Source organism: Aythya marila, assembly GCF_965140915.1.
Source record: "Aythya marila genome assembly, chromosome: 1".
In the NCBI taxonomy this organism is placed as follows: Eukaryota; Metazoa; Chordata; class Aves; order Anseriformes; family Anatidae; genus Aythya; species Aythya marila.
In genome coordinates this window covers 113,096,152-113,109,214 of record NC_139042.1, presented here as the reverse complement: position 1 = coordinate 113,109,214, position 13,063 = coordinate 113,096,152, and the positions used below count along the sequence as shown (strand labels likewise).

At 37.9% G+C, this 13,063-nt stretch overlaps 1 protein-coding gene across 1 annotated transcript in view; it reads left to right on the top strand.

The window, feature by feature from the left end:
• EPHA3 (EPH receptor A3) overlaps positions 1 to 13,063 on the top strand; it is a 220,073-nt gene that overhangs the window by 152,924 nt on the left and 54,086 nt on the right. The window contains exons 6-7 of the mRNA XM_082765208.1: positions 5,328 to 5,452; positions 11,994 to 12,156. Of these exons, the coding sequence (XP_082621334.1) occupies positions 5,328 to 5,452; positions 11,994 to 12,156 (288 nt within the window). The remainder of the gene's footprint in view (positions 1 to 5,327; positions 5,453 to 11,993; positions 12,157 to 13,063) is intronic.

The following is a 13,063-nucleotide window of genomic DNA, read 5'->3' as shown; positions in this document are numbered from 1 at the left end:
AGCCTTCCACTTATTCAACAATTCAGCAGGAGTTGCAATTTGGGTAATACAGTCAGTTTTGCTGGCTCAGATTTGTTCATGATCACCATCTCTCAGCATAACTGGGAATATTTTACTGTCTGACACTGATAGCTGGTTGCAAGCAAAAGCTGGAAGTGAGCAGACCACATACATTTATAGAATGAAATCCTGTAGAGCTCTACAAGGCTTTCCCTAAAATTTAATTTGTGATCTAGAGACCTAAGCAAGAAACAACGCGACTCTAAATATTTCAGCAGTTGTACACACATGGCTTCCCAAAGTTAATACTGAGTTCTCTCTGCCACAGGACAGGGAATTTTCTTCCAATATATACATCTGCAAGCCAGTCACATATGAAAACAATAACCAAGGAATAAGAAAAAGTCAATAAGGAGATTTATATACAGCTGCTATTAAACTGGAGGAAAACAAATGATCTGTTGGGGTCAGTTTCTCTGGGAAATCAATTTGAGCAGAGTTTTATTGTCCTCTCTGCTAGATCCTTCATGTTATTTGCTTGCACCTTTAATAGTTGTGAGTGAGGAGGGTTTTACACTTGTGAGCCTAAGCTCTCTGGATCATTGCATTCGTTACCTTTTCAACATCCACATTCCCAGTTGTCACAAATGCTACCTAACAGCACTGAGCGCTCAAAGTACATTTCCCCTTGTAGCTCTAGGGAGTTTTGAATGTTCATATTGACTGCTTAAACTAGTCGTAAACCAGTTAGACTGTAGTACCGGAGCAATAGTAACCATCTGATGCATAAAAATGTCTCTGTATAGGTTGCATGTGACTACTGAGAATAAACACTTTCTTGTTGAAGAAAAAAATGACATAACCTGTCCATGCATGGCCACACAAGCCTAAAGTTAATTATAAAAGCAAAACAAACAACCCAGTGAAGGAGTGCTAATACATAAATCATAACACCAATAAAAATGTAAATACATAGAAGCCTGTGATCAACAGGATTTATCCAACAGTCACTGGAATGCTTTTTATTCAACTCTTTAGTCTAAACAAAAAAGGCATTCTCAAGTTTTGCTTTGAAACTGATGTTCTTTAACTGATAATTAATTCCACCTATGATAATTAATGCAACCTATCTTTGTATTGATGCTGATTCTTTAACACTTTTCTGACAAACTTCTGCTTATCTAAAAATGCTTTGTTATATGTCATTTATTGCTATCCTGTAGTAACAACCTTGATTTTGTCAATGGGAGCAACAGCCATTTAGAAGATTTGTTCTAGCATTCTTGTTGCACAATGTTGTTATTTTTCACTTTTAAGAAAGGAAAATCCTGAAACTGCAATGAAAAATGGACAATTTACGTATGAAATACTTCTATTCCTTTCCATAACCTGATTTTGAATTCAGTCTCATCCTACTGTAGCTATTTAATAGTCTTAAGGAAACAAGAAACTCATCTCTATCTTCCTCATCCAAGAGACTAATACGCAGCACTGCTCTTGGTGATATCTCTGCTGTTTAATGGTTTATAATGTTAACTGCCTTCAACAGGAGTTTGTCTCTTTGCTACGACTTCAGTCTCTTCAGAGGAGGCAATAAAACACAGAGCCTTTCTAGTGAGAAGGGATGATGAGTTGTCTTACAATATAGAAATTAAGGCTGACCAGCTTTGGGCCAGAAATGGTTGTTTTGAGGTTATCAGAGCTTTCTGGGCTTGGTTGGACGTAGTCCTTTTCTGCTTCAGTGGGTATATTCAAGAACACTTAAGGGGGAAAAAAAAAGATAAGTACATATCAAAAGACACTTAGAGCACAGTTTATATGAGGTTTGTTTGTTTTATAGCATTGTATTCTAGGGAGGCGTACAAAAAATGAAATTAATACCATGGTCCAAATGTCAAGTTATTCTTTCTAAATGTACCCCAGACCTGAGCGTGAGGTGGCAAAGGCACTTGTGTTTTCACACAGCTATACCGATGCAAAATAATACATTCTTAGAGGTTACCTTAACTTTAACCACGTCTTAAATCCATTGATTACAGTAGATCGAAGCATAAACTTTCAGTTGGTCTGAACAAGATGTTTACTCATGTTAGGGTTGAAGGACTTCTAACACTTTCAAACCTACCTATCCAACAGATACAGCAGAAAAACAAGAAATGTTTGTGTTGAGATTTAAAACTTGAATAGTTAGTTCTGACTCTTTCAGACAAGCAAAGGAAGCTCGAACCACGAACAGTGGTGGTAATTTTTGCTTTCTATCTTGACTTGGTCAAACCAGAGGGTAACTGGTATGTGTTCTTAGTCTTGTTTTAGTGGTGGAGACAGAACTAGACCTGTAACTGGCAAAGAAACAACAGAGTAAGTACAGACAGAGACACATGTTGTGCAAGGCAGCAGGTGCAGCAGAAGCCAGGTCACCTACATCTCAGCTTGCAGAAAAGACTGGTGTCAGGAAAGCCAGGCTGGCTGCTGGGAGAGGTCCCTGTGAGGGGGTCCTCTCCAAGGCTCTGCTTCCAGCGGCAGAGATGAGGGGGGCACTCCAAAGTCAACTATTGCACATGAAATCCAATGGGAATACACAGAGGTGATGGGAACAGCAGGAAAATTAAATCCCCACCCATATGTTGAGTCTTTATTTTCAAAATCATGTGTGCTTCAAAGTTAAAATGCTCAGATGCAGCATGAGGTGGTTAAACAAGATAACGAAAAGATAATATACAAAACGATGAAAAAAATTAAAAATGAAATTACAAACGTCTTCCTCTCTGAATAGAAACAGTGTGGTGTATCCTCTGGAAGCAGATAGTGCACCACAAAATTATCTGGTAGAACTGTTCCTTTATGCACTGAAGGCTATGTAAAACTAGATAATTTCTGTCACATAATTAAGATGATGATTTAAACAGATTTGTGTGTGTATATATATATATATATATAAATATACATGTATTTCATATATATGTGTGTTTATATACATAATTTCCATAGCTCAACAGTCCAGCAGCTGGTGGAGCGCAGTGCTGTGCTGCAGAAACCAGGTCTGCTCTGTGTGTGGGACTGAAAGGCCCTGAAACTTTTTGTTCCCTGGGATCATTAGTCTCCCCTCCACCCACCGTGCTCTGGGATGCTGTCTCTTTCAGACACTGTATATTGTGTGATTTCTAAGCAGCTTTGAGAACCCTAGGGATCAGAAGAGGTATATGAATGTTTTATAATGTTATTGATAACCACAGAGCAGACGCTTTTCTAGTAAGCCACTGTGAGATAAGTTACTGGTAGCATCTGCAAAGATGTGTGTAAATTAGCTTAAAATAATTAATGCTGTATTGGAAGAAAGCTTTTTTAAGGCACATCTGTATTGGCACGTATAAGATTATTTCAGCCTGCCCTGAGAGTGTGTTATAGCACAAATTACCATAATTTATGAGGGGAAGAGCCATTTCTGTTAATCATATATTAATTATTCATAAAATCTGTATTAATGTTACCTTAAAGGGGAGTGTTACCAGCTGGGTACTGGGCTTGGCACTCTATTCAAACACAGCAAAAGATAAGTAGTTTGACTACTTAGAGAAGCTATAAAAATGACTTACAGGAGCATAAAAGCAGCAGGCATGGGTCTGTGAGTTAGCATAGAGCTGGCTAGGGCTGAGCAGTCCAGCCAGCTCGCTGCTTTGCGTTTTGGCTCCAGTGATGGTTTGTGCCCTAGTGAAATTTGAGTGGAATTGCTGATGGATGTTCATTACCAGCTAGTCCTGTATACCTCTTCAGCCAGCATGGGTCTGGTGAGATTAAGTAAAATCAAGAGACTGTTTCCCATTGAACTTGAAAAATAAATAAATAATCTTCAATAATTTAAATTCAGGAGAAATTCCTTGTGTTTAGTGAGAAATTAAAAAAAAAAAAAAGGGGATTTTAGCAACTTTTTAGTCTTGTCAGGAAGCTGTTGGGAGCCATGTGGTATGTAAAAATGCTGTCCAAAGGATGCATTTCAGCCCAGAACGGATGTGAAAGTGTGTATATAGATATGTCTTCTGTGGGCGGATGCAGCTTTCTTGATGCTCTACTCAGCTAAAGGAAGCTATTAGGTTATGATGCAAGACTAGGAGGTACATTTTAGAGGAAGTTAAGCAAAACCAAACACAGCATGAATTTGGGGGGATGAAAATCCAAACACACAGGGCACTGGCTAATGCATGCAAATGTGTAAAGCCTGTAAAGTGCAACCACTTTTATATGAACAGTAAAAACTTCATAGGATTCAGCTGAAATTAAATTGTTTAGATCAGCTATAGCCTTTTTATTAGGATAGCACAATGTGAACTTATAAACACATTTGTTTTACATGTTAAGATAAAAGACTGTTTATTGGTAAAAGATTTTTCTTTTTAAAGACAGTTGCAACCTTTAATGTGTGATCTGTAAGTTATCATCTGATGAATTTTCGCCAAAACCACGGACGAGAGGCATTTGGAGTAGGAAGCCAACCCGTAAGAAGTGGGGGAAATAAATAAATAAATAAATGAATAAATAAAAACTTGCGTAGCTCTCAGGGAGTCTAGGAAACCTAGGCCTGGTCTTGGAACAGCCCATAGAGCTGGGTGGTCTGAAGATGAACCCATGTTAAAGGATCTTAGGTAATTATCGTTTTTTTTCCTTGACATTGATGGTACTTCCAAGTTTTGGGTGGTGGGTGAGTCTGTAGCATGCAATCAATTGTCATGCCTAACCATGGTTAATGCAGATCAGAAATGAGGTTTTTCTGCAGTTTAGGTATTTTTTTCTTCAGATTTCATTTTCAAAGCAGTGTGGTAAAGGAAAAGTGGTATATGGGAGCAATTTGTATCTGGAGAACTTAGCAAATAATGTTATAAAAGAGGCTCTATTCTGCAGGAAGCAGTTAGTGGTGGTGCATGGGGCATCCCAGCACCGTTTTACACTTGCTTATGAAAAGAGTATCGGAGTTCTGCAGAGGCTGGTGATGATAATACATCAGCATTATAACAAATAGGTAGTACTGTTGTTTTGTTCTCTTCTAGTCCATCAAATGTATTTCATTGCTTACACTGTAGTAGCAGATTGAAACCATCTGCTGTCTTGCCACTAGTCCGCCAGTCTAACAGAAAATCTCAGCTCATTTTCCTTGAGGCCGGCGTGCTGTAAGGCATGTGTACCAGGACGATAATCCAGCTGCTGAATGTTGATATAAGTCCAGACCTATGCTCATGAGTCTTTTAAATGGAAACAGTACTCTTTGCCAAGGATTGGAACGGAGATAAACTCGGTTTGCTTTTCTCTCCTCCTTGCTCCCCCCATCCCCTATACAGCTCCGTCCCCCATCACGGTAATAAGGAAGGACCGGACGTCCAGGAACAGCGTGTCTCTGTCTTGGCAGGAACCTGAGCATCCAAATGGGATCATCTTGGACTATGAGGTCAAATACTACGAAAAGGTGGGAAGAAAAACTGACAGGGAGGTTCTTGTGCTAGTAATGTAGTTATTAAGTCTCGCTTAAGTCAAGGGTTCAGAGACACCACTATTCACTCACTGTTTGTCTTAGTAGTGATGAAACCCTTCCATTTTTGGGAAGCAGAACATCATGAAAATATGAAATGAAACCGTTAAGTAGTGTTGTCTATGATGTTCATCCCTAAATGCATCAGAACAAATGTAGACTAATTCTGAAATGATGCAATACTTTTTTTTTTTTTTTTTTTTTTTTTTTGTCTTAAGTACACTTTATTTACTGAGTTCTATTATGCTGTCAATATTCATAGAGTAATTTGTCAGTACCCATGTATTGGTGCTTTCACAAACGTCTGTTACACGAACGCAATGTGGAAAAGAAATGGACTATCCTTTTAGGGACTGCTTTGTGCTGTGAAAGTTCCCACTTTTCATAAATAACTGAATTTCTCGTAAATTATATGTAGATAACTGCAAACCAACCATTAAATATGCTCTGTACAAATGCTTTTTGTACTTATAGCTGTTTATTACTACCTCATATATAGATATGGATTTAGTAAAAAAAAAAATAAATAATAATAATAATAATAAATCTGCTTAAACAAATAGTTTTTTCTACATCTTGCTGGTAGAATTGGAAATACCATTAATTGTTGCAAAGATTGTGAAGAATGGTACTGGCCATCTGTAGATTGATCAGATATGACTGACAGAATATATTGCTACTGAAACTGAGAAAACTTTGAAAAAATGGCAGAAATAATGGTTTAATATAGTATTTACTAATGCTGTTCATATCTAGAAATCAGGCTTAGTTTTCATGCATACGTGGGAAGTCTTGGTGCCAGTATCCACTTGGAAACTTGTATTGAAAAGATTCCACAGCTATTCAGTTAGTCTTCAGAAAGTTTCTTCATGGAGCTTTCCAGTGGGACAATGGGATATTGATAGTCCACACTTGTTCTTCAGCCAAAGAATGGGGATTGGAAGTCTATATTCTTAAAAGATTTATCCCAAATTATTGTGCCATCTGATTTTGGGGTGTTTTGGTGGTGGTGGTGAGTTTTTTTTGGTAAAATTCTAAACATATTTAGTATTACCAATAAAAGGATAAAAAAAAGCTTCTTAAACATCTTCATTCAGTCTCACCTTAGAGAGCAGTAGCCTGTAAACATTCATTTTGGGATTATTTTTTCTCCTGTTAATTTCAGCGGGAACAAGAGTAAGCCCAGATCCTGGGCTTGAGGAGAAATAAAAGAGCACCAGCTCATACATCAGGTTGTTTTTAATTGTACAGTACATCCTCAGCAGTAAAAACATGCAGGATTTTTTTTTTAACAGGCCAGGTTATTTGCCTGTAGGCTTAACTTGAATTTCATTTGAGCCTTTGGCTGCTCTTGCTGCCCTTGGCTGGCCCCTTGTTTCCCAAGAGCTTCCGCAGCCCCATCTCAGCTCCGCCTCCAGCCCTTCCAAGTGCAAGTGCTGTCCTAGGAGGCTCCACAAGTCTTGTGGGGCAAGGGATGTGACACTCAGGTGTGTTGCTTGCCCTGGCATAAGGTTGACCTGTTTAGTGTTAGCTGCTCTGAAGGGAAAGAATTTTCTCCTTGTGAACATATAGTTCATTTTATTTGAACTACCACCAAGTTATATTTGTGTATCTGTGGGGTGTTTGTGGGGTTAGTTTTTTTTTGTTGTTGTTAGTTTAGTTTTGTTGTTGTTGTTTTGTTTTGTTTTGTTTTGTTTTGTTTTTTGGTGTTTTGATCATTCTGCACTGAAATTGGCTTGTTTTATTCAAGAAAATTGTCACCCTCCAGTACAAGGGTACTCACAGTTTAGGCATGTGGCTGCTATTCCCACTGTGTATATCCAGTCTTGTGGAGCAACTGCTTGTTGTAAGACAGCTTCATGAGACAACCAGCCTTATGAGGCTGATCATGCACATGTGTTTCTTCCCTTTGAAGTCTGTGATCAAGCGTTCATACGCACCAGACAGCTTTCTTAAACCAAAGAGCCAATTGCTTAACAATAGGAGCCAGACCATTCAGAGCAAAGGGACTTTAAAAAAACAACCTTCCAACACCAGTGCTTTTAATGTGTGGTCTGCTGCCCCTCTGGGAGTCAGAAGCCTATTCCTTGGGGTTTATGGAGTTAACAAAGAAAAGCAAGACTGTAGTTAGGAGGCCTTAATCCATTGCCCTCTTTAAGTCTGCAAATCAGAAAATGTTAAAAAACTACTGCTCTAGACAGGTTAAGCTTACCTAGAGACAGGCCAGCCAGTGCTGGGTGGTGACATTTCAGTTGTCCTTTCGGGGAGATGTCGCTTTTCAGTCTAAGATCACTGAGCAGTCCCTTCCTCTTCTCTTCTGAAAAGAAGGCTTGCTTTTTAAAAAGGCCCAGTCCTTTTGAAGTCATCTTGGTTGTGCTCATCGAAAAACACTGCTGTTAAGTGGCAGCTGCTAGGATATAAACCCTTCACAGTTAGCAGTCTGGGTATTTCTGCTGACAACTCGTACATGATTGCTGATAGATGATTTATGTTGAGCCATTGTTTTCTCTCCTGCTTGTTTTTATTCACAACACTTCTCATAAATTAAAATACACAGTATTCATAGATTATTACAAGTCAGCCCAATTCCATCATGTACTTTGACCATGCAAATTTGTGTTTGACTTTGCTCGGTTGTTGATATATTTTGAAGAGTAGTGATATTTTGGGGCAAGTAAATGTTACTGATTTTCAGCGTGTTACAATAGATTTGGATTAAAAAATAGGGCTTTCTGTATCTAAAAAATGTCATCTTTTTGTTTTTCTAATGCATTATTGGCATATAAAGTATGTGGAAAATTCTTGTTTTCAGAAAATGTAACTAAACTCTTCCATTTTTATCACCAGTGATTTCACTTGTGTACCCAAGAAAGAATAGAGCTCTGTATGATGTTTCTAGAGAAATTAGGATTGCAGTTCTGGGAAACTATATTAAAATGAACTTATGGGGTTTTATGCTTAACACTATGAACAGAGAATGACAAGTCCTTATACTCAGTGTTTGGAATAGAATTGCCTTTTCTGTAAAAACATATATGGCCTGATTATGAGGTTATTTGACTAGATACTATTTATTTAAAGCATTTAAAAGAAATAAATTATTCTTTCAGGTATAAAAATGAATACCATATGAAACATCTAGTCATCTGCTTTATGGAAAGGCATAATATTTTATGGTATGTTAGTGGTGCAAAATGACACCCTAGTTTAGTCCGTCCATATATAATGCTGTGCTGGATTTTAAGAGTGTCAGCCAACAAAGTGCTCATATAACAAAAATCAAGTTTTCTTCTTGCACAAGCAGATACTTTTTTTTTTCCTTTTGTCCTTGCTCACCTAATCAAGTTCTCTCAAAGGAGTATTTTATTATGCAAAGACAAAATATCCCATGAAAATTATTAATTTCTTCATTTAAATATGTGGGTAGTAATTGTGATAAATAAATCCCACAGTCTTTGTAAAGGTGAAGTTCTGTTCAAAACGATGAGTGAAATTTAACTGCAGTCTTAGATTGCTAAACTGGATTTGCCTTTGCTATCATTGAAATCAAGGCTCAGTAGACTGGTTAAAGCAAACAAATAATTATATCCAGTTTGTGATCTTTCTGAGGCTGAAGAAGTAAATTAAATGCAAATGCACTTAGGTGCTTTTAAACTCTTATTGTTAGGGCTTTAAGGGCAGGCCATGTATATACTCAGTGAGCTTTGTAGGAGCTGTCATATTGACAAACAGTTGTCGCCAGCAGTGCTGGAAACAAAGGTTCCTCCCAAAGATGTGCAGCCTGGTTTTGGCCTCTCCTGTGTACATGCCGCCAAGAGAGAAAATGTTCTTCCTCATATAGTGTAAACACTCACTGTACTTATCTTAAAAGAACATACCATTCACTCTTGCTAGTGCTGCCACTATAAATGCTAAATGGATCCAAAAAATGTCTTTTGTGAAGCATAGTTTATAATTATAAAATTTCATTTGCATATGAGACACTAACAGTAGTGGGATTTGCTTCCCAGTAAAGACTGTGTCTCATAAACTATGTAGAAATGATCAAGAAGAATATGTGTTCTGCATCCAAGTTCAAATTTATCATCAAACAGAGTGTTTGATTAAAGTTCGGCTTGGCAAAGAGTGACTCTCCTCTTTGTATATCCCTTCAGCTTATGGCAGCTCTAGCACTGTATCTCTGAAGTTTTACTTCATCCCCAGGAAAGATAAACTTGGGCTTTTATGTGGTGTTTCAGTGATTTGATTACTATTAACATAAAAAATGACTTTCAAAATATGTGTGTAAAAAGCTTGCCATAAACTAAGATACCATGACATCCTCCATACCGTTGTTTTAAACATTTATTTTCTAAGTTCCATTGTGGATTATTAACAGACAGGGCCATGACTATATTTTCCTTTGCACGTATGTATCTGCACAAGAGGGAAATGTTTGCATTTCATAAAAACAGCCTGAAGTGAGATCAAAATGAATGTCCAGCCACAGCATACACAAAAGATCTTATGTTTTAAAGACAAGATTATTATGTCTTTGAAATTAAAGTCATTGCCTACATTCAACTGAATGATGAGATAAGAAAAGACTGTAAATTATAATACTAGGCCTTTGTTAGTTCAAAAACACATATTTTAGGCAAACCTGTTAGCTCTTTAGAATGTCTTCCTAGTTTTCTCCCTGGAATCTATAACCAAAAACTTTTTCAGAGAAGTATCAGAAAACCACAAGAAAATCCAATGCTGATTTCCTTTTAATACTTAGGGTGCAAAGAAAACAGACCGTGATAAGCATTTTTATAGACAGACTTTCAAGAATAGGTCCAGCTCATCCTATCTGAGGTTTTGATTCTGGATGGTAACTTTTAGACAGAAACTCAGCTTTTTTTTTTTTTTTCCCCAGTGTGAATACTTACGTGCATAATGTTGGATATTATGTAAAAATTTGGGCAGTTTCTCTAACTATGGTACAAATGTCTCTGTTTCCCTTTCTGTCAAAGATTTCCAAGAATTAGTTAGACTTCTGTAGCACCAAAGAAGGGAATAATTTCTGATACCAACCTGCAAACTTGAAATAGTCCTTACTGTTACTCCGGACAGTACTACAGAGCAAACAGGCTAAAACAGCTCCACTCACTTTGCTCACATACATAAAGGAGAGCTAGCTTTGACAATCCCAGAGTAAGTGGAGTGTTTTCCAACCTGTCTGGCCTCAGTACAGCATTGGCAAAGTTAAAATCTCAGTACCGTGCAAGCTAAGACAATACCATAAAACAGTGGAAATTGAGTGAGATTCTTTGCATTCGACATACGTTAACCTAACTCACATTCTACTTTTCACCCAGGCAAAACTCAACAATCTGAGTGTATTTCAGAGTGTTCAAAGTAAATGGACAGCAGAAGAAATCCCCACCACCTCTAAAATAAAGAAATTCCTTGTCACAAGCCTAAACAACTAAGATTCTCGTGGCTCCCCACATGTGGCTACTGTCCAAGTCTTTTTCTGAGGCACTTCCAGCTGCCATTTTTAGAAAGCCAAAAATGCTCTTTTGGTACAGAATGGCTTTAATAAAATAAGCAATACCTCAGGCCCCAAATGCATGCTTAACTTTTTAGACTATGTGCTTAGAGGGGGACTGAGACATACTTTTGTCATAATTAGCTTTTTACGCAGTATGAAAGGTATCCAAACTTACTAAGTTATGAAGTCTTCTATTTCTTATTTCATATAAAAAATTAGTATGTCAGAAATATGTGTCTATTTGTGAGAATATCGTCTGTACTGGATGCTCCCCTTGTTCTTCAGCAAAAAAACATATGGAGCAAATATGCGTGTCCTTCCTGGCTACTGAAGCCCTAGACGTGTTCAAGAACAAGTTCAGTGGGGTTTTGCCCAAATGAGGACTGACGCATCAGGCTCATAGTTTTTATGGCATAATAGTAAACTGGTTATATTAGCCTGTTCACAGAGCTCGGGTAAGGAGTCTGAGCAGACTGCTGTTCTGACTGTTACAAGGGTACACACTGTCTTGTAAAACACGAAGTAGTAAAAACTGAGTCCTGCAATAGCTCTGCAGGGCCCTAAAAGCTCTAAATTGGCCTGTTACAACTTCCAGTTGAGTGCAGTAGGCAAATCTGTTTTATGGTTTTTAAATAAAATTGTAATCTTCATTTTTCTTGTTGTATTACAGGGTATGGACAAAATGGTACAAAGCCATTTAATGAAATGTCGTATGCTCAGCACGTCTAGTATTTGATTTACAGTGCAAGGCCGTAGGAGCTCTAATGATTTAGATTTCTTGCTAATCAACAGATTTTTAGTTGATTGGAAATGAATGGCTGTGCAAGCATTTGTCAGGCTCTAAATATTCAAAAAATATGCCAGTGCTCTCCGGGTGATTTGTAGTCATTTTGTACTGAGCACCTCTTGTTTCTGTTTCTTAGGGTGTGGTTGTAATCTGATAATTTCTTTTCCCAAAAGCAGGAACAAGAGACAAGCTATACTATTCTGAGAGCTAAGGGCACCAACGTTACTATCAGTGGCCTCAAACCTGATACCACCTACGTCTTCCAAATTCGAGCCCGAACTGCAGCTGGATATGGGACAAACAGCCGCAAGTTTGAATTTGAAACCAGTCCAGATTGTATGTATTTGTTCAAATGGTTTAAATTGACTCCCTGGCCAGTTTCTGACTGATTTGAGTGGCTCTTTTCATTCCCTTTCTGGTTTAGTAAATGCAACTCATTACTATTTATGATGTGTCTTTCTGGGTAGCATTACTATATAACTTTATGTTTTATCATTAAAATTGAAATATGCTGTAAAGAATATACCACAAATGTCACAGGTGTTATTTTCTTCCATTCTGTACCCTACTGCAGCCTGATGCCAGAATCAATACCTTCCTAGGCTGCAAATCCCATTGAGGGAGGGCTAGGTATAATACCTATTCAGTTTGTGGCCTGGACCCTATGGACTTTAAACCTTGTGCCCCAAAAGAATTAATATTATATTGGTCCATTACTCCAGTGGGTCAAGGTATAATTCTCTATGTTTCTGTGCAGCTGATGTCTGCTGTGCAGCTTTGAGGTGAAACTAATGCACTCAGTTAAGCTGCTGGTCCCAGAGCTGGGTGGTTTGACTCCCTTCTCTCTCTTGCTAGATTTTCTTGCCTTTTTCTTTTCTCTAATGCCTAGATAGTAGCACTTGCTTACCTGATGACCTTATTGGTATTCTTCACCAGTTTTGTTGTTACATCAGAAAGTAATGGTGCTCTTCATCCTAATTGTTACATTCTCATCACTTGGTACTATGTAGTAAATCAGACCTTCTCTTTGCTAGAAGGTGAAAGTGGCTTAATGCATCAAAAAGTCTGCCTTTGTTTAGGTAACCAGTTACCAATGTAGGCTGATGCTGCATAATTAAAGACTGTTTAATTTTTGGAAGGCAGGCAGAGTTGTATCTGCTGTTTAGAGTTGTAAGACAACTCAGGACTATAATTCTGATATGGACTCGTAAGGCTTTTTCATGTACTCATGCTAAGGCTTGAG